Here is an 18,550-nt window from a genome sequence, read left to right on the forward strand (position 1 = left end):
AATGCAATCAAATATTTAACACTGGTGATCATTCCCACCCTCAGGGCTTTCTGTTGTGTGTGTTTCTGATAGAGCAGGTGACATCCCTGAGTGAAGGTGGCAAATGGGATGGAAAGTCAGCAGAGCCATTCAAGTTAATGGACCTTAACTTTCCTTGAGTCTAAATAGACCATTTTAATGAGAGTATTTTAAATCCTTCCCGTGTGTCTCCATTCTGGAAGTTAAGATAGATAATATGGGATAGCAGTCTTGCAAAAAGCCTTTCAGCTGTGTGCTGCCTTTCCTGGCACCTTCCTGGGACAAATTCTTACTTGTTCTGTGCTGGTGGGCAAGGGCTGTTTTTGTACAGCTGAGTTGCTGAGAGCAATTAAATTTCTTGGCTCAAAAAAAAGGCTAAACAGTAAGAAATAAATTGGATTAAGTCAGTATGGTCCATTGAACAAAGAATTGGGCTATGAATCTGGAGACTGGCATTTAGATGCACTAATTAGGTATTGCCTAATAACCTTTGATTGGTTGCTTCTCTGCTTATGCTGTTGCAGGAGTTGTGAAATGGGCATGAAACCTGCCCCTGACCCAGTTAAAAATCTTTTTTGAATGATTAGAAAGCCGACTATTGTGGAAGTGGCACATAAAGTTAGTGATATTTCTAAGGGGCAGATATTTCTTTTTTTTTTTTTTTTTAATTTTTTTTTTTCAACGTTTATTTATTTTTGGGACAGAGAGAGACAGGGCATGAACGGGGGAGGGGCAGAGAGAGAGGGAGACACAGAATCGGAAACAGGCTCCAGGCTCTGAGCCATCAGCCCAGAGCCTGACGCGGGGCTCGAACTCACGGACCGCGAGATCGTGACCTGAGCTGAAGTCAGACGCTTAACCGACTGCGCCACCCAGGCGCCCCGGGGCAGATATTTCTAAGAGACAGTAGGAAAGAGAAAATTAACATTTATCAACACCATGTGCCAGGCCTGATTAAGTGCTTCCTATATTTTTTTCTAATTTAATTCCTGTAATAGTCCTGTGAGGTAGATGATACATACCTTCCTTTTATAGGTGAGGAAAATGAGACTCAGAGAAGCTAAGTTTTATGCTTAAGGTCACACAGCTAGCGAGAGACAGGGATCTGAACCTTGGTCAGTCCGACTTCAAAACCAGTGTTCTTTCTACTGCATCATGCTGCTACAGAGAATTTGCTTTTTTTTTTTTTTTTTAAAGAGTAAATGGTCTTTTATAGAGACTAAAGGGTAAAGATAAGCAAAATGAAAATGTGATTGCATGTTTTAAGAGGCAGTAACAGCAGCATTATCACATTGACTTCTGGTCAAATCCTTGGGGCAAGCAGAGTAGCAAAAGCAGGACTCCTAGAGTATACGTTGCTAATGGAAGATAACAGGTGTGTGAGCCTCTTAGTGAGCTGGTGGCAAACCCTATCCATCGGTACCTCAGGCAGCTGACTGGTACCTCTTCTTTGTAGGGGAAAGCCCACAGCTTGAAGCCAAGTGTAAAGGAGAAGCTGGTGGGCAGCCCAGTTCGCTCTTCTGAAGATGTAAGCCAGCGAGTCTATCTCTACGAGGGACTCTTAGGTGAGAAACAGACTGGGGAGGCCTCTTGCCCTGGAAGAAAGCTGGACTCAGCTGGGGAAGAGGGTAGCACCAAAGAACTAGCTGCTTAGCTTTAAGCCGATCTCAGTGCTGATGTTAGAGGGCGTTTTTATATCTGAAGCAGGTGACTTACCAGGTCTGCAAATAGCAGTAGGTGAGCACTATAAGAGACTGGATTTTGGTATTAATCAACAGCCTCTGTCTTTCTGTCTGTCTGTCTTTCCTTTCTTGCTACCATGGTCCTTCCCGCTCACAAATTGGCAGGAAGGGACAAAGGATCGATGTGGGACCAGTTAGAGGATGCGGCTATGGAGACCTTTTCTATAAGTAACCACCTTTCTTTGTGTGCTGTGTGCATCCTTCCTCTTCGGGAGGGGCTGGGCCTCACTTGGAGGAGCTGGGGCTGGTGGCAGGATGTTAGTTCTGGGGTGGAGAGGCTCATGTTTCCTTTGTCCTAGAATTTGTCCCTTCTACCTGGAGTTTACTCTTTATTTTGGTTTGGCAGCTATATTCTTTATATGTTAAATAAGCCTCTAGAAAAATTCTATTCTACACAGGCAAAGAGCGTTCTACTTTGTGGGACCAAATGCAGTTCTGGGAAGATGCATTCTTAGATGCTGTGATGTTGGAGAGAGAAGGAATGGGTATGGATCAGGGTCCCCAGGAAATGATCGACAGGTATGAGACTTAGCAAATGCTTGGGAAATGCAAATTCAGCCTTTTCCGAGTTCTGTGGTCTCCCATCTGAGGGCTGACTTGTCCCTGTCTCCTGCTTAGGTACCTGTCCCTGGGAGAACATGACCGGAAGCGTCTGGAGGATGATGAAGATCGTTTGCTGGCCACGCTTTTGCACAACCTCATCTCCTACATGCTGCTGATGAAGGTAATGTGGATTTTGCTTGTGCCCAGCTACTGCTGATGCTTGAAGGGAAAGGCTTTTTCCTATGACCTAAGTTCTGGGACATTTGGGAAGTTCTCTGAGCATCTTACTAGAGCTCTTCCTGATTGAGTGTTTGAGATCTAGCTCACACATGATCCATTTGTCTGAAGCTGCCAGGCTGTTGTGCTAAGGAATGTGGTAAAGATGATTGGTGATTCTATACCATTTATTTATTTAGAAATTTAAATGGGCTTCCTTTGCCAGTAGTTCTAGGATCCCAGTAGAGCGCCCTACAGAATACAATGAATTAAAAAAAATTTTTAAGTGTTAGTTTCTAAAACCGTAGAAAGGATAGTCAGAATTCATTTTTTAGCACTAGCCCTTTATCATATAGAATTTTCCATAGATGTAAAAAGAGCTACTCATTAAAAAATTAATGGTATGTTCTAGTTTGACTTGGTTGTACTTAGTTGTTATACCTGTGGAAGAAGAATGTTACCAAATAGAGGGGTCTTGTTTTGAAAGGGAAACATGAGTTTGGGGTTGGTGGGTAGAAGAGAGTTGTTTTGAGAGTGAGCCCCTGGGTTTCTCCTCCTCCTGTTCTCCCCTCCTGAAGATGAAGGGATGGGTTGATCAGATGCAGAGAACGAGAACACCCTACAGGCTGACTCAGTTTGTTTCATTTTCTGCTGTAAGTTCACTCCATTCTATTGAACTCCAGGGGTACCAGTTAACTCTGCTTGAGAAAGAGTGATGATCCCGAACCCTGGGAAGGTGTCTCTGCTACAACCAAGCCAGAATGTCACTACTCTAAGGCATCATTTCTGAACTATACTCTGAGGAGCCCCAGGGGGTTTTAGGGCCCCTTTAGGGGTGAACATTATGTATTGGTTGGGGATAGGGAGGAGGTGTCTTCTTGAACCCCTGTCCACTTGAACCAGACCTGCTCTAAAAGCTACTTTTCTGCCGAAGTCATCTAGACACAGAACCAAGGTTTTCCTTCCCAGCCTGTTGGCAGAATAGACAGTTGAGTATTTTCTCTCCTATTCAGTGATGTGGTCTCCAAATTGTCTCAAATGGTCGGAAACTTGCTTGTATGTTCCCTCTACCTCATTTGCAAGAGCAGATCCCTTGTTAAGATCCTGTTTTGACTTTCTAGGTAAATAAGAATGACATCCGGAAGAAGGTGAGGCGCCTGATGGGAAAGTCGCATATTGGGCTTGTGTACAGCCAGCAAATCAATGAAGTGCTTGATCAGCTGGCTAACCTGGTAAGCATAGCCAGGCTGTTCCTTAGGCTCCCTTCCCACTGCACTTGTCGCCTCCCAGGCTTGGGCCTTGTCGCCCAGTGCACAGGCTTCCCTACAGGTCATTTCTTGGCTTGTATATTTTCAGAAAACTGAGTTTTGAAAATAGGGTTTTGAGTCTAGATGAGGCTTTAGTCTTTCTGTTCATCTGTGATAGGATTCTCTGTCCTAAAACCATCCTAGTGCAGCCATTTCAACATGTGGTCTGTGGACTCCTGAGGATCCACAAGCTGAAAAACTACTTTTATAATAATACTAAAATGTTCTTTGCCTTTTTTACGAGGTTGACATTTGTACTGATGGTACAAAAGCAGTGATAGTTACAACTCCTGGATACCTTCACACCGTGAGGCAGTGTGATGGTAGCCATGGAGGGCCCTCTCAGTTTAAAAAAAGAAAGAAAAATGAATAATAGTTTCACTTAAGAGTGTTCTTGATGAAAGAGTTAAAATTCATTAATTTTATTAAATCTGATCATTGATTATACACCTTTTGAATATTTTATGTGACAAAATGAGAAATATAGAGAAAGTGTTTGTGTTGCAAACCAAAACGATGATTGTTTCAAGGAAAAGCAATTTGTGACAGTTTGAGTTGCAAGGTGACAACTTTGGTCATGGGACATCATTTTTACTTGAAAGAATGACTAACTGGTTATTCAGAGTTGAGTATTTATTTGGCAGACTTTTAGGCTTGAGTTTTCCTGATATTTAAAGACTTTTCTAATGAGATTGACATTTTTTAAATAAAATTTTTTTAAACACTCTTTTTTTTTTTTAATATGTATTTATTTTTGAGAGAGAGAGAGAAAGAGAGAGCACGTGAGCAGGGGAGGGGCAGAGAAAGAGGGAGACACAGAATCTGAAGCAGGCTCCAAGCTCTGAGCTGTCAGCACAGAGCCTGATGTGGGGCTTGAACCCATGAACCACGAGATAATGACCTGAGCCAAAGTCGGAAACTTAACCAACTGAGCTACCCAGACGCCCCAGATTTTTTTTTTTTTTAGAGAGAGATTGCAAGAGGGGGAGAGGGGCAGAAGGGAGAGAGAATCTTAAGCCAAGATCAAGGTTGGACGCTCAAACAACTGAGCCATCCAGATGCCGCAATGGGATTGATATTAATGAATGTGATCTTTTTTATATTCTGTAATGAAATGTGTCAATATTTGGAAGAGCTGCATAACTTAAACCAGTATTTTCCAAAAGACCACTGTGTGGAATCTGTGTTACAACTTCAAGTATGAGTAAAGATACACTCAAAATGTAAGGCAGACAAATGGATTTAATATAACAAAGTAGAAAATGTTCAGGGGCGCCTGGGTGGCTCAGTTGGTTGAGCATCCAACTCTTTTTTTCTTTTTTTATTAATTTATTTTCAAGCTAGTTAACATACAGTGTAGTCTTGGCTTCAGGAGTAGAACCCAGTGATTCATCTCTTGCATATGACACCCAGTGCTCATCCTGAAAAGTGCCCTCTTTAATGCCCGTCACCCATTTACCCACCCTCACGCCCTTCAAGCAAGCCTCAGTTTGTTCTCTGTATTTAAGAGTCCCTTATGGTTTACATCCCTCCCTGTTTTTATTTCGTTTTTCCTTCCCTTTCCCTATGTTCATCTGTTGAGTTTCTCAAATTCCACATATGAGTGAAATCACATGGTATCTGTCATTCTCTAACTGACTTATTTTGCTTAGCATAATACCCTCCAGTTCCAGCCACATTGTTGCAAATGGCAAGATGTCATTCTTTTTCATCACCAAATAATATTCCACTGTATATATACCACATCTTCTTTTTCCATTTATCAGTTGATTTTGTGATCCCGGGGTTGTGGGATCAAGCCCCATGTTGGGCTCCACGCTCCGCATAGAGCCTAAGATTCTCTCTCTCTCCCTCTGTTCCTCTCCTCCGCTTGTGTTCTCGCTGTCTCTCTCTTAAAATACTCCTCCCTTTTCCAAATACATATTTGCGAGACCAAATTTTCTTTATATACTTCAACCAAAGCAATGTGTCACAACGGATTGAATGAAAAAGCAGATATGAGAATCCAGCCATTTTTTAAAACCAAACATTAAAGAGATGTGCAAAAATGTAAAACAGTGCCAGTCTTCTCATTTTTGGATGGGGGGAGCATATGGTTGTTATTTTAAAAAGTTATTTATATTACCATGTAATGGATGTGTTATTAATGAATGATCAACTACTTTAAAATGAATAACATTTTCAGTTTTAATTTCTAGTATGGTAAATATCTACAAATTTAACTCACATAAACCTAAGCTCTTGGGGATTGTCAATTTTTAAGAGGTATAGGAGTCCCAAGACCAAAAAGTTTGAGAACATGTCCCTAGTGGCCTATAGCCAGCAGATGGCACTGTGCTAAGTAAGCTGATAGGAATTTAATTGCTGAAGCTGGGGTGGGAGGGGTGGGAGGGGCGGAGGGGGAGGGTGGAGTGGGGGCGGAATTCTCGGCCCAGATTGTTCTGTGAGAGAGACATATGGATGTGTCTAACAGATCTCTCTTTTCTCAGAATGGACGTGACCTCTCTATCCGGTCCAGTGGCAGCCGACACATGAAGAAGCAGACATTTGTGGTACATGCGGGGACAGACACAAATGGAGATATCTTCTTCATGGAGGTAAATGCTAGTTCATGCCAGTTCAGATGTCTCAAAGGAACATTTAGAAGTCACAAGGAACTTCTAGAACTGATGCCAGAATATTTCTCCCACTTACTCATCTTCGTGACCCATTTATCCATTTAATAGTCAGGCTCTTATGCAAATGATATAATATATGATTCCCCATCATTTCTTTTAAATATATATTGAATAGATGATGTAGTCACATTGTTCCTAAGTCAAGACAACTAAAATGGTAGGCATGGGGAAGCCTTGTTCTCTTTCTTAGCCCTCCGTCTCAATTTCCCATCCACTTTGCCCCTCCCTCCTATAGGTAACCACTTGTATTGGTTTCTTTTGTTTCTTCCAGTGGTACTTCACACACACACAATAAGATGTGTGCATCAGTTCTGATCTTTCTTCTTTCTGACAGAAAGGTAGTGCATCATATCCACTGATCTGTACCTTGCTTTTCTCATTGAACATATCCTGAAGATCTCTCTGTCGGTACAAACAGAGGGTTCTCATGGGTTTTTTCTTTTACTTGAAGAAGATTTGACATACAAGGTTATATTAGTTTCAGGCATACAGCACAGTGACTTGACAGTTCTGTACATCATGCATGGCTCACCGTGATGAGTGCAGTCACCATCTGTCACCATTATTGTAACGTTATTACAATGTTATTGACTCTATTCCCTCTGGTTCTCATTCTTTTTACAGCTGAGTAGTATTCCATGATGTGACTGTACCATAGTTGATTTAAGCAGTCAATATATATGTGCCCTTGCTTTTCTTCCACATTTGTACTATTGCTAATGGTGCTACTATGCGTGATGCCATGCCTTCTTCCTTCCACACATGTGCAAGTTATCCAAGAACTCTCAGAGTGGCATCACTGAACCAAAGGAAAAAATGCATTAATGATCTTGGTTGATCTGACTCTGAAGTATCTCCTAACATATAATAGTTCCCTTCCCACTTTGCCATTTATTTTGTTGAAGCAATGTGCCATATGGAGTATCTCACATTCTCACATTCTAGATTTTTTTGCTGATTGCATCTGACTGCATCTCTTTGGTGTCAACATGTTTTTCCACCACTTGTATTTTTTATAAACCAGTAGTTCAATCTTGAGGTTTGATGAGTTTCAGATTCAGTATTTTGGCAAGAATACTTCGTAGGTGGTGCTGTATATTGCCTATTGTGCCATATGGTCATCTCCCTCCTGGTGATTAGTGGATTTAGATGTGGGCAGACTGCTCCATCCACTGTGAAATTCCTCATGAGTCTTCTGAGTTTGCTTATGTTTTTTTTTTTGCCATGCAGAATTTTTTTAGTTTTATGTGGTTGAATTAATCAACTGTAATTTTTAAGTTTACTATTAATTTTTAATAGTTTCTGGATTTTGAGTCAGAGGTAGAAAAACCTTCCTAGGGACACCTGGGTGGCTCAGTCGGTCAAACATTGGACTTCAGCTGAGGTCATGATCTCACGGTTTGTGAGTTCGAGCCCCGCATCGGGCTCTGTGCTGATGGCTCAGAACCTGTTTCAGATCCTGTGTCTCCCTCTCTCTCCGCCCCTCCCCTGCTTGCGCTCTCTGAAAAATAAACATTAAGAAAGAAAGAAAAAAGAAAAACCTTCCTTACTCCAGGATTGTAAAGGCAGTTGGCTGTGTTATCTTTATTTCTGTATTTTTTATTTTAAAATGAATCTCTTCTACATAATCGTAGGGACCAAGTACAACTCCCATATAAAGTCGTGAAATCAATTAATTTTTACAAGTATTTCTTCCTTTTGGTTTAGTTGAGTTGGGTGTTCACATCCACAGCTTTTGGAGCAAATAGTTTATCAGACATGAGGCAGGAGTTCTGCCCTGAAGCAGGAACATTCGTGTTGGTGTAGCTGAGAAGGGAGTCATTTTCATGCCACCGTGAAACTTTAGAATTTGGCTAGGTGTCTGCTCGAGTTGAGGGCTAACATAGGACGTCTGCACCACATGCAGGTAGCGGGTGATTCCTGCCCTTTCCTCTTCCTTTGAAAAAATAAATAGAGAAGATCCCTTGAAGTATAGGACTAACACTCCCCACCATACAGGGGAGCCTCGTACGAAGTCCCTGGAGTATGGAATGGATCTGTCACCTCCCAGATCCCTCTCCTTTAAAGTGTCAAATAAGACTGTACCTCACTCACTCTGTCACCCACTACGGTTAGCTTACTAATTTAGCCTTTCTCTTCTCTGCATAGCCTGCTGGCCGCATGATCACTTGGAGAGCAATTTGCAAAGACTTTTAAAAAATCCTCTCTATTACCCTTTTTTTTTTTAATTACAGAAGTAGAACAGTATATGTTGTGAAAGTTTCAAACCGTGTAGAAGTAAATAAAAAGTGAAAGTTTCCCTTCACTTCCTTCAGTACTAGGTCTCAGAAGTAACCACTGTCAAAGAGTTTGGAATGATTTTTAAAAATGCATATTTCTATAAATACAATTTACTTATATAAAATTTTGTTTTAGTGTTTACAAAAGTGGTATCAAACTATATATATTGTTACATAATTTGATTTTTTTCACTTAATTTATGACTGACATCTTTCCATGTCTACATATTATATAGATCTATCTGTTTTTCCTTTTTTTTCTTTTTTCTTCTCTGTCTTTTTTTTTAAGTTTATTTGAGAAAGAGCATGCACATACAGGCGGGGAAGGAGCAGAAAGAGAGAGAGAGAGAGAGAGAGAGAGAGAGAATCCCAAGCAGACTCCAAGCTGACAACACGTGGAGTCTGATGTGGGGCTTGAACCCACAAACCATAAGATCAGGACCTGGGTCAAAATCAAGAGTTGGATGCTTAACTGACTGAGCCACCCAAGAGCCCTTCTTTTTTCTTTTTCCTTCCCTCCTCTCCCCTCCCTTTCCCTCCCCTCCCCTTCCCTCTTCTTTTCTTTTCTTTTCTTTTCTTTTCTTTTCTTTTCTTTTCTTTTCATTAAGTAAGCTTTATACCCAATGTGGGGCTCGAACTCACAACCCTGAGATTAAGAGTTATATGCTTCACTGACTGAGCTGGCCATATGCCCTTGTCTCCGTTTTTTTAATGGATGTTTAGCTATCAAGCGTTATATGGATGTATACCATGAGTTATTCAATTCCCACTTAAAAAAAAATAATGGTTCATTGAATATGCTTGACTGTATGTCTTTGTACACTCACATGAGAATTTCTACAGACTAGATTCTTAGTGTGAAAATTTCTGGATCAAGCTTATATACATTTAAATTTTTTATAGGGGCGCCTGGGTGGCTCAGTCGGTTAAGTGTCCAACTTTGGCTCAGGTCATGATCTCATGGTTCGTGAGTTCGAGCCCCGTGTCAGTCTCTGTGCTGACAGCTCAGAACCTGGAGCCTACTTTGGATTCTGTGTCTCCCTCTCTCTCTGCCCCTCCCCCACTCGCACTCTGTCTCTCTATCTCTCTTTCTCTCAAAAATAAATAATCATTAAAAACAAATTTTTTAATAAATAAAATTTTTATAGATTCTGCTAAATTGCCATTCCAAACACTATACCAGTTTACACCTCCACCAGCAGCATAGGCAAGTATGATACTTTATGATCATCATCTTTCAAGCCTAGAAATCCTATGTTCTTATAAATACCTGTCCTGCCCCTCTCCTTGACATTGTGTTCTTAAAGGATTATGGGAAGTCGGGGTAATTGTCTTCATTTTTCACCTGGAGTCAGACTGGGACCAGAACTCAAATTTTTAATTTCTAACTCAACTATTTTATGACCTTTTTCTTTTTTTCTTTTTTAAATATATATTTTTTTTAAAGTTTATTTTGAGACAGAGAAAGAGAAAGAGCATGCGGGGGAGAGGCAGAGATAGAGGTGGGGAGAGAGAATCCCAAGCAGGCTCCATGCTATCAGCAGAGACTGTTGCAGGACTTGAACTCACGAACTATGAGATCATGACCTGAGCTGAAATCAAGAGTTGGACACTCAACTGACTGAGCCACCCAGGTGCCCCTGTCATCTTTTTCTTCATAAGGCTTTTAGAGCCTCAGTAACTCTTAACATAGTAGGTTGAACCTGGTAGTCCTGTGTATTCCTTTTTTGTTCACTTAATGTTTATGGAACACATACTCTATGCCAGGTGCACTGGGTATGGGGTTACAGCAGTGAATAAGGGAGACATCGTTCCTCTTGCCCTTCCAGGGTTGACAAGCCATCAGGGAAGTCAGCTAATGAAACAGTGTCATAAAGTGTGATGAGCGTTATGAAAGAAGATGCTCAGGGGAGTAGGCAGTCTGGGAAAACATAGCAGAGGGTCTAGGAGTCATGGGTTACCCCTTAGAAGTGACCTTTGAGTTTAGACTTAGAAGAAGTAGGAATGAATGGCTGAAGCGGGGGAGGGGGAGAGTTCCAGGGTGACTCAGAATGGATAGGACTCAGTGATGTAGTGAGAGGCAAAAGGAGTCTTGCATCACTCCTTCATGTCTGGCTTGGGCAGCTGGGTGGTGACACCATTTACTCAACTAGGGGACGCAGAAAGAGGATCTACCCAGGAAGAGATGTGGACTTCAGATTTGGACATGATGAGATTGAGGTGCTGCCTCAAGCCATCCAGAAGAGAGGGATTCAGGAACTCAGGAAGATGGTCTCATGTGGAGAAAGACTTGAGAACCGTTGATGGGGTCATAATAATCATTGTTACATTTCCTATATTGTAATTATTATTATCGTTACAGCATCTAACTCTAGAGTACTTCCTGTGTGCCTGGCTTTGTTCTAAAAAGTCTGCACATTAACTTATTTAATCTTCACATGAGGAAACGTAGAAACGTAGATGCAGGCTAACTTGTTCAAGGTGACACAGCTAAGTAATGGGACAGCCAGAAACCTAATGCAGTCAGGTCTTGGAGAATGTTGAACAAGAAAAGAATGTGAAGGAGGACTTCATATTCACTTTCATTTATATCTCCCTGAATTGTATAATATTTTTTGCAGTAAGCATTGCCCACGTGTCACTTGTATGGTTAATTACTTAAAAGATTTATGCAGAGGGGCGCCTGGGTGGCTCAGTCGGTTAAGTGTCTGACTTTGGCTCAGATCACAATCTCACAGTTTGTGGGTTCGAACGCCATGTCAGGCTCTGTGCTGACAGCCTGGAGCCTGCTTCAGCTTCTGTGTCTCCCTCTCTCTCTGGCCCTCCCCCATTTGTGTTCTGTCTCTGTCTCTCTCTCAAAAATAAGTAAACATCAATAAATAAATTAATGAATTAATTAAGATAAAAGATTTATGCAGAACTAGGATCAAGGCAGTATTAGAAAATCATTGGTTCCATTTTTTTCTCCTTGGTTAAGTCTGCCATAATCCTCTGCCTTTGCACTCGTCAACAGAGATGATTCCTAAGGTTGGAACATGGCGGCATGAGATACCCTCTTAAGCCTAGAACATCTAAGAGGTAACAGACACTGGTTGAAGTGAAAATTGAAACTCTGATTGAGCCTCCCTCCTTGCTCACAGGCTCCTCCTGCCAGTGATTCCTTTTCTTCCAGTAAACCTTCTAGTGGACAGTATGCCCAGCAGTTCAGTGTTTGTGCCTCCACCAAAGGAAGACTGTGAACAGAAGGCAGAAAACCTGACCGTGGGGATGCTCCCAGGACCAGCCGTCCCACCCTTTCCCTGTAGTGTGGCCTGGGCTGAAGGAGACTTTAAGAGACAAGCGCCACTGACCCACTCTGTGCACTCCTGCAGGTGTGTGATGACTGTGTGGTGTTGCGTAGTAACATCGGGACGGTGTATGAGCGCTGGTGGTACGAGAAGCTCATCAACATGACCTACTGTCCCAAGACCAAGGTGTTGTGCTTGTGGCGTAGAAATGGCTCTGAGACTCAGCTCAACAAATTCTATACTAAGAAGGTACCCATGAGCTCTGTTTGAGCTGGGGGTGGGCACTGTGGGCGAAGGTTGGAGTTTCTTTCAGGGAAGTTAAAATTCCACAGTCCGTGTCAGAGCCCCACGTTTGCCTCTGGCTGTTGTGTGGGACACATAAAGCTGTCTCTGGCGCCCTGGCATCGGCCCAGGCCCTTGGCAGCTGTTAGAGAGCAGAGCAGGGGGACTCCGGAAGGCTCGGACGACAGGACAGCTCTCTCCCCCGTGTGCTGCAGTGTCGGGAGCTGTACTACTGTGTGAAGGATAGCATGGAGCGAGCTGCTGCCCGACAGCAAAGCATCAAACCCGGTGAGAAGAGAATGATTCCCCGAGCAAGTGCCTTCCGTTTATTTTTACCCATGCTCCTGCGTGTCAGAGGCCTGACAAGGAAGTCAGGCGTGGGGCTCCCCATCTCCCCAGTTAGCTGATAACCTCCTCCCCCACCACAGGCCCTGAACTAGGTGGCGAGTTCCCCGTGCAGGACATGAAGACGGGTGAGGGTGGCTTGCTGCAGGTCACCCTAGAAGGGATCAATCTCAAGTTCATGCACAACCAGGTAGGTGCCAGTGGCAGCACAGGCTTCCTAGCCCTGTTTTTCCATCTGCTGTGAGGCTCAGTGTCCGGGTCCCGGTGCTTTCCCAGTGAGCCTGAGGGCCTTTGGGGCCAGTGGGAGGATTGAAGCAGCTGGACCAGAGAGAGAAATCAGAGTGAGGGCACAGTGACGTTGGTGACCACCTTGAAGGTGCAGGGGGGCGCCCACGTGGGGGGCTGGGAAAGAGGGGGAGCCTTGGTGGCTAGGCTGCCTCCGTCCATTAGACTCAGTACAGTGTGAGTGGGAGCGTCTCACTTGGCCCTTCTTCGCACAGTGTCTGCCTTCCCTTATTCCCAGGGTGTGCTTTTGCTTGGTGGTTTTGCTTTTGAGAGTCTAGACCAGCTGATCTCCTCGCGTGTTGCTGGTGTGTGTGAAGCGTGTGTGTGTGTGTGTGTGTGTGTGTGTGTGTGTGTGTGTGAGTGGCTTGTGTCTGTCCTATCTGGAGGATGTGTGTTTATTTGCCGATTTCTCCTGCTGATTCTTCTTCCTATTCTTTTCGTGCTTCTGAGTGTCCCCACTCTGCCCCCTGCTCCGCAGGCCCCGCTCCCTTTCCTTGACTGGGGAGCACATCAGAATACATCTTTCTCTCATTGTGATTCACTATAGGAGCTGACTTTTTTTTTCTCTTGGTCTTTTAACGCAGTGATACTTTTTCTCTCAGTGGACATTCCTTAAGCTAATTCCTTTCTGAGGCCAGCGCATCATCCCAGGTCCGTTCCCAGTTCTGCCTCTTCACACAAGTGCCTTCCCTACCCCTTCCCTGACGTACTGGTTCCTCTCCTTGAGGTTCTGAGCCAGGTCCGAATGTGTGAAGCACCACAGCCCCTGGCCAGGCAGCAGATACTCAGGGGAGGTGAACATCTGGACCCTGTGGCTTTCTTCCTCCACTGCCATTTTAGTTCTCCTTCTTTTAGGAATCTAACCGGGCAGCTTTGGTGTGATGGGAAACAGCTGCTCAGGCAGTGTACTGTCAGCAGTATATTTACTATCAGTAACATTAATGTATTAAATAGTATACTTGAGACCTTAGGGTCAGCCCAAAGAGAGGTTCACTGAAGTACTTTTCTGGAACGTGAAGGTGCCAGCACTTCTTGGGGAAGCAGGCTTCTGACTGCATTTAGAGGCTTCCCCCGATGCCTTACCTTCTGAAGAAGAGATCTTGTTAAACAACAGCCAGATGCCCTCTTCTGGGTACCAGCGTCAGCAGAGCCCCTCTGGACCAACCTAATGTCTAACCATTAGCACCGCATGCACGACCTGGTCTGTAGTTTAAGGCTTCGCCCTAGAAGAGAGATCCTGCCTATAGGGGGAGTCAGACCCTGACTGATAACGAGATAATGGCCCTGGGGTCCGTCTTCCACCACCTAACAGTCCTTCGGAGTTGAAGCATTGGACCCTCTGGGAGAGTCCGACAGAGTGGGGTAACAAGTGGGCCTTTGGAGTCAGGATGTGCTTGGAGTCAGAGCCCAGCTTCAGTACTCACGGGCAGATAAACTTTCTGATCCTCTGTCCTCAGCTCGAAAACGAGGGCACTACTGCATGGTGGGCCACATAGGTGTAAGGATTACAAATAGTATTTGTGGAACTCCTAGTAGCTGCTCCTAAGAGGTAGCTGTTACTATATCACCGTGTACTTCTGGGGAGAGCCTGGATTTTGTTTCAAGGAAGATACCAACACCTCCCACCCCAAGGACAATCTGAGGGGAGCTTTGCGCCCGTGCCAGCCCTCTGCGCCGGAGGAGGATGCATGGAAGGGTAGAGAGCTGATGGGCTGAGCGGGGAGACCCCTGGGGCACCGTGTCCTCCAAGCGCTGCCCTGGGCAGAGGGTATGGGCGGGCAGCCCAGGACAGCAGAGGGGCCTTCGGGTTGGGTTTGACCGTTAAAACTAACGCCTTCATTTCTCTCCCATGCTTTCTCCTCCGGCCAGGAGCGGAAGGTACATGCCCTTTCTGCTGTCTTCGCTTCTTAGCGCTTTTGAGTTGTGTGTGTGTGGATTCTTTGGTCCTCCCTTTGGGAACTAGGTCTTCCGTGTGTGGGTGGGGCTAGAGCTGGGAGAGTGGGCTTTGCGGGGCAGGGGGAGAGCCTTTGGGCCTTACCCCGCCCTCCCTCCCTCTCTTGCAGGTTTTCATAGAGCTGAATCACATTAAAAAGTGCAATACAGTTCGAGGCGTCTTTGTCCTGGAGGAATTTGGTAATTACACTATTTTGCTCTTAGGTCTGGACTCACATGGCAGTAACTCAAACCTCGGAGCTCCAGAGGAGGGACTAGAGGCAGAGAGAAGAACCACCTCTGCAGAGAGGTCAGGAGGATTAGGAGCGATAGGGAAGAAAAGGGAACCCGAGATGAGCAAAGGGAAGGAGGAAGAAAGAAAAGAGAGACCAGAGCCGCTAGGGAGTGGGTCCCGGAAGAGCAAGTGGCCTTAGACAGGGTTAGAGTTCAGAGATGCCCCTACAAAGGCTCAGCGAGCTGGTGCCACCTTCCCTTGCTTGGCCAGCTGGTGATCAGAAAGTTCTGGGGCAGAGCAGACGGGCAGTTTCCAAGCTCTACTGTGTTCATGTCGCCTGCTGCGATTCTCCTGGCAGCCCAGTGCTCCATGTAGCCACCTGGTGCCGCTCTGGTGTCCCCTGAGCCTCTGCGCTGGAGGAGGGCGCATGGTGGTACCGGCAGACTCACTCTGGAAGGCAGGGAGCCTCGTGGGCCTCAGAGGCAGGCAGGGCAGTTGTAGCTGGAGGCTGGGAGCCAGCCTCCCTGCAGCCAGGCGCTGAGAAGTGGTGTAGTGGGTTCTCACCCTGGGGCTTTGAGTTCCTGCTGTGTTTGTGCTTCATTCTTTTGTGCCCCCCATCGCTGCTATGAAAACCTTCGTTCTCCAGCAGGTAAAGTGACCTCGGCTCGTGCTGCCTCCCCCCAGGCCCCTGCCTGGGCCCTGCCGTGGGTGGGATGGGCTCCCTTCAACCAGGCCAGCCGCTCCCATTGCCAGTTGTCTCATCCCTTTTCTCCCCACCCTCTTCCTCTCAGCCTCCCCCCACCCGCGTGCTGGCTCACTCGTTCTGAGTTTTCTCCCCTGTGTGCTCCCTCCTCTCTTCTGCCAGAGAGATATTTGGGGGAATCTTTCAACTCAGAAGAAGGACCTGGGCTTCTTGCTCTACCTATGATGAGTTTATTCCCTGGTTAACCCTGGGTCCCCCTGAGTTCTACCTCCCAGGGTCGGAAGAAGGTGTGGCCAACTCTCCTGCTACCTTTTCTGGCCCCCAGGGTGATGCCATGCCCCCCTGCTCCCACCTCCAGGGGCCATCAGGATGGCTGTGCCCCGGGGGGGGGGGGGGGCCTTTCTCCTTCCTCTGGCCAAGCAGAACCCCTGCATGGCTGGGGCAGGAGTGACTCTTAGTCTTGCATTCTGGGCTGTGGACATGTGTGTATTTTGCCTGATGCTCCCTGTCACCTCCCTCCCCGGGTGCTGTACTCGCCTGTCTTCCGCTCGGTGTGTCTGCTCCAGAGCCCTCTGACGCTCTCCCTCACACAGGCAGGCCTGGGCCTCTCCTGCCACTCAGGGAAGGAAACTTACAGGTCTGGTGGGTTGAGTATCATGCCGCTTCTTCATCCAGCCTAAGGACCCTCTGTGTAGAGGCTGGGAGTGCAGGGAACCATGCTTAACATGAACAGTCTCGGGCTGGTCACAGGAATGAGTTCTCGGGCATCTCAGCACGGCGAGAGGCACAGGCTAGAGACAACTCTCAGCCAAAACGTGGGAACGCCCCACCGCAGCTCTGCAGGGCCCTGGACAGTGGCAGTGAACAGGCTGGTGAGAGGCCAGCCCGCTCCCCTGCTGAGGCTCTCCAGGAAGTGGGTAGAGTCACAGCCATGGCACAGGGAGCCACAGCAGGCCTCAGAGGTCTGGCTGAGGAGTCTGGGGCAGCGGCCTCTCATCCAGCAGCAGCTGGACAGAAGCTGGCATGGCCTGAGCCGCCACAGCCACTGGGACGTGCCACGGTGGGGAAGGGGACCCTGGTGCCGGGCGCTGCCGCCTGGGAGAGCCTGGCACTACCGCTCTTAGTTTTGAACTTTCTGTTTTGTCTCTTGCCCGTCCGGTTTTAGTTCCTGAAATTAAAGAAGTGGTGAGCCACAAGTACAAGACACCAATGGTGAGTGTGCCGCCCAACCCCGGCAGGCCAGTGTGCGCAGGGCTCCCTGGGGACCTTCAGACAGGAGTGGGTGGGCCCTCTGAGAGCATGGGGTACGGGGCACTAGGAATGGTTTGAGAGCTGAGTTTGGTCGAGATGCCACAGGTCCAGCCGGAGCCGAAACCAGTCTTCGGCCCTGGGAGAGAGAGACACGCGCGCAGATCCCCTCTCCCGCCGGCCAGCTGTGAGCCCCGAGCCCGGTGTGAGGGCAGAGTTTCCTGCTTGGCAGACCTCCACGCGCGGTGATGCCGGAATCTCAGGAACTTGATCCGTCTGGTTTTCTCTTCCCTCTAGGCCCATGAGATCTGCTACTCTGTGTTGTGTCTCTTCTCGTATGTGGCCGCAGTCCGTAGCAGTGAGGAAGATCTCAGGACCCCACCCCGGCCCGTCTCGAGCTGATGGGAGGGGTCGAGAGCCCCCCAGTCCGGGGGATGTGCTTGCGTCTTCCGTCCGCAAGCACACCGTGCCGCGCGCGTGTGTCCTCTGCGAGCCCCTAGCCGTGGCTTAGTTGGTCCAGAGTTGTGTGTTTCAGCGTGTCTTAGTGTCTGTCACAGGACTCAGCCGGTTTCCTCCACCTGCTCCCTCTCCACTCCCAGGAGACCAGCCTCCTGTCCCCTCAGGGCTCAAGAGTGATGTCTGTCTTTTGGGCCGATGGCTTGTAAGAACTCTGAGTACAGTACGAGCCCACCCTTGCGTGTCCCTGAGACATTTGTGTCGTGGTTCCTCGTCCTTGGTGTTATGACCCTCCAGTGCAGGACTCTGGCTGTCCGTCTCCTCTGATCCGGCGTGACTGGGTCCTGGGCGCAGGCCCACTCGGTGCAGAGTGAGGGGAGCTTGAGACCTGTCCTCCAGAGAAGGGGTGGGCAGGGAAAGGCCGGGAGAGTCACGGGGCAGCAGAGTGAGTGGCAGCCTCCCTCCTTCCTTACGCGTTTCCCAAGCCCGTAGCTGCCGCCTGCCACGGCTTCCCACTGCGGTGGAGCCGCACCGAGGGGCTCCTTCTCGCTGAGCAGCAATTTCCCTAAGGTCTGCTTTGCCTCGGCATGAAAGACCAGAGTGGTTGGGCTGGGAGAGTCCCAGAGACCACTGGCTACCATGCCCGGGAACCAGGTAGGGGAGAGCCGAGCTCAGTATACACGTCCGTGTCTGCAGGCAGCTGGGTGCTGGAAGGGAGGGATGGCCTGGGAGTGGGCAAGAGGTGATTGTACATATTTCAGCTCTACATTATTTATAAAAAATGTACAGATGTGTGAATGTGAAATAAATGTCCTTAACTCTCCTTGGGCTCTTGACCAACTTGTATTTAATGACACCTCCTCTCCGCCCAGGCCTGAGGAAGGCTGTCCCTGGACTCTACAGAGGCATCTCAGGCCTAGAAGGAGGGAGATGAGATCGTGCGCATTGGAGTCCTGGCATGCTGAAGCCCCAGCCTCCCACCCCGCTTCCAGGA

General features: G+C 47.0%; 1 protein-coding gene across 37 annotated transcripts in view; it reads left to right on the top strand.

Annotated features, from left to right (window-relative positions):
• MADD (MAP kinase activating death domain) overlaps positions 1-18,379 on the top strand; it is a 40,451-nt gene extending 22,072 nt beyond the window's left edge. For 20 of the 37 annotated variants that reach the window (XM_047877652.1, XM_047877650.1, XM_047877649.1 and 17 more), the window contains 11 exons: positions 1,475-1,583; positions 2,159-2,279; positions 2,379-2,484; positions 3,641-3,751; positions 6,316-6,423; positions 12,155-12,319; positions 12,568-12,640; positions 12,781-12,887; positions 15,046-15,115; positions 17,018-17,064; positions 17,398-18,379. In XM_047877652.1, coding sequence (XP_047733608.1) covers positions 1,475-1,583; positions 2,159-2,279; positions 2,379-2,484; positions 3,641-3,751; positions 6,316-6,423; positions 12,155-12,319; positions 12,568-12,640; positions 12,781-12,887; positions 15,046-15,115; positions 17,018-17,064; positions 17,398-17,502 — 1,122 coding nt within the window. In that variant the 3' untranslated portion in view covers positions 17,503-18,379. Of the gene's footprint in view, positions 1-1,474; positions 1,584-2,158; positions 2,280-2,378; positions 2,485-3,640; positions 3,752-6,315; positions 6,424-12,154; positions 12,320-12,567; positions 12,641-12,780; positions 12,888-15,045; positions 15,116-15,139; positions 17,065-17,397 lie in introns of those variants that run through there. The other 17 variants (XM_047877673.1, XM_047877674.1, XM_047877681.1 and 14 more) reach the window with 3 other exon arrangements.
• Positions 18,380-18,550: the final 171 nt, after the last annotated feature.

The sequence above is a fragment of the Prionailurus viverrinus genome, chromosome D1, assembly GCF_022837055.1.
Source record: "Prionailurus viverrinus isolate Anna chromosome D1, UM_Priviv_1.0, whole genome shotgun sequence".
Classification (NCBI taxonomy): Eukaryota; Metazoa; Chordata; class Mammalia; order Carnivora; family Felidae; genus Prionailurus; species Prionailurus viverrinus.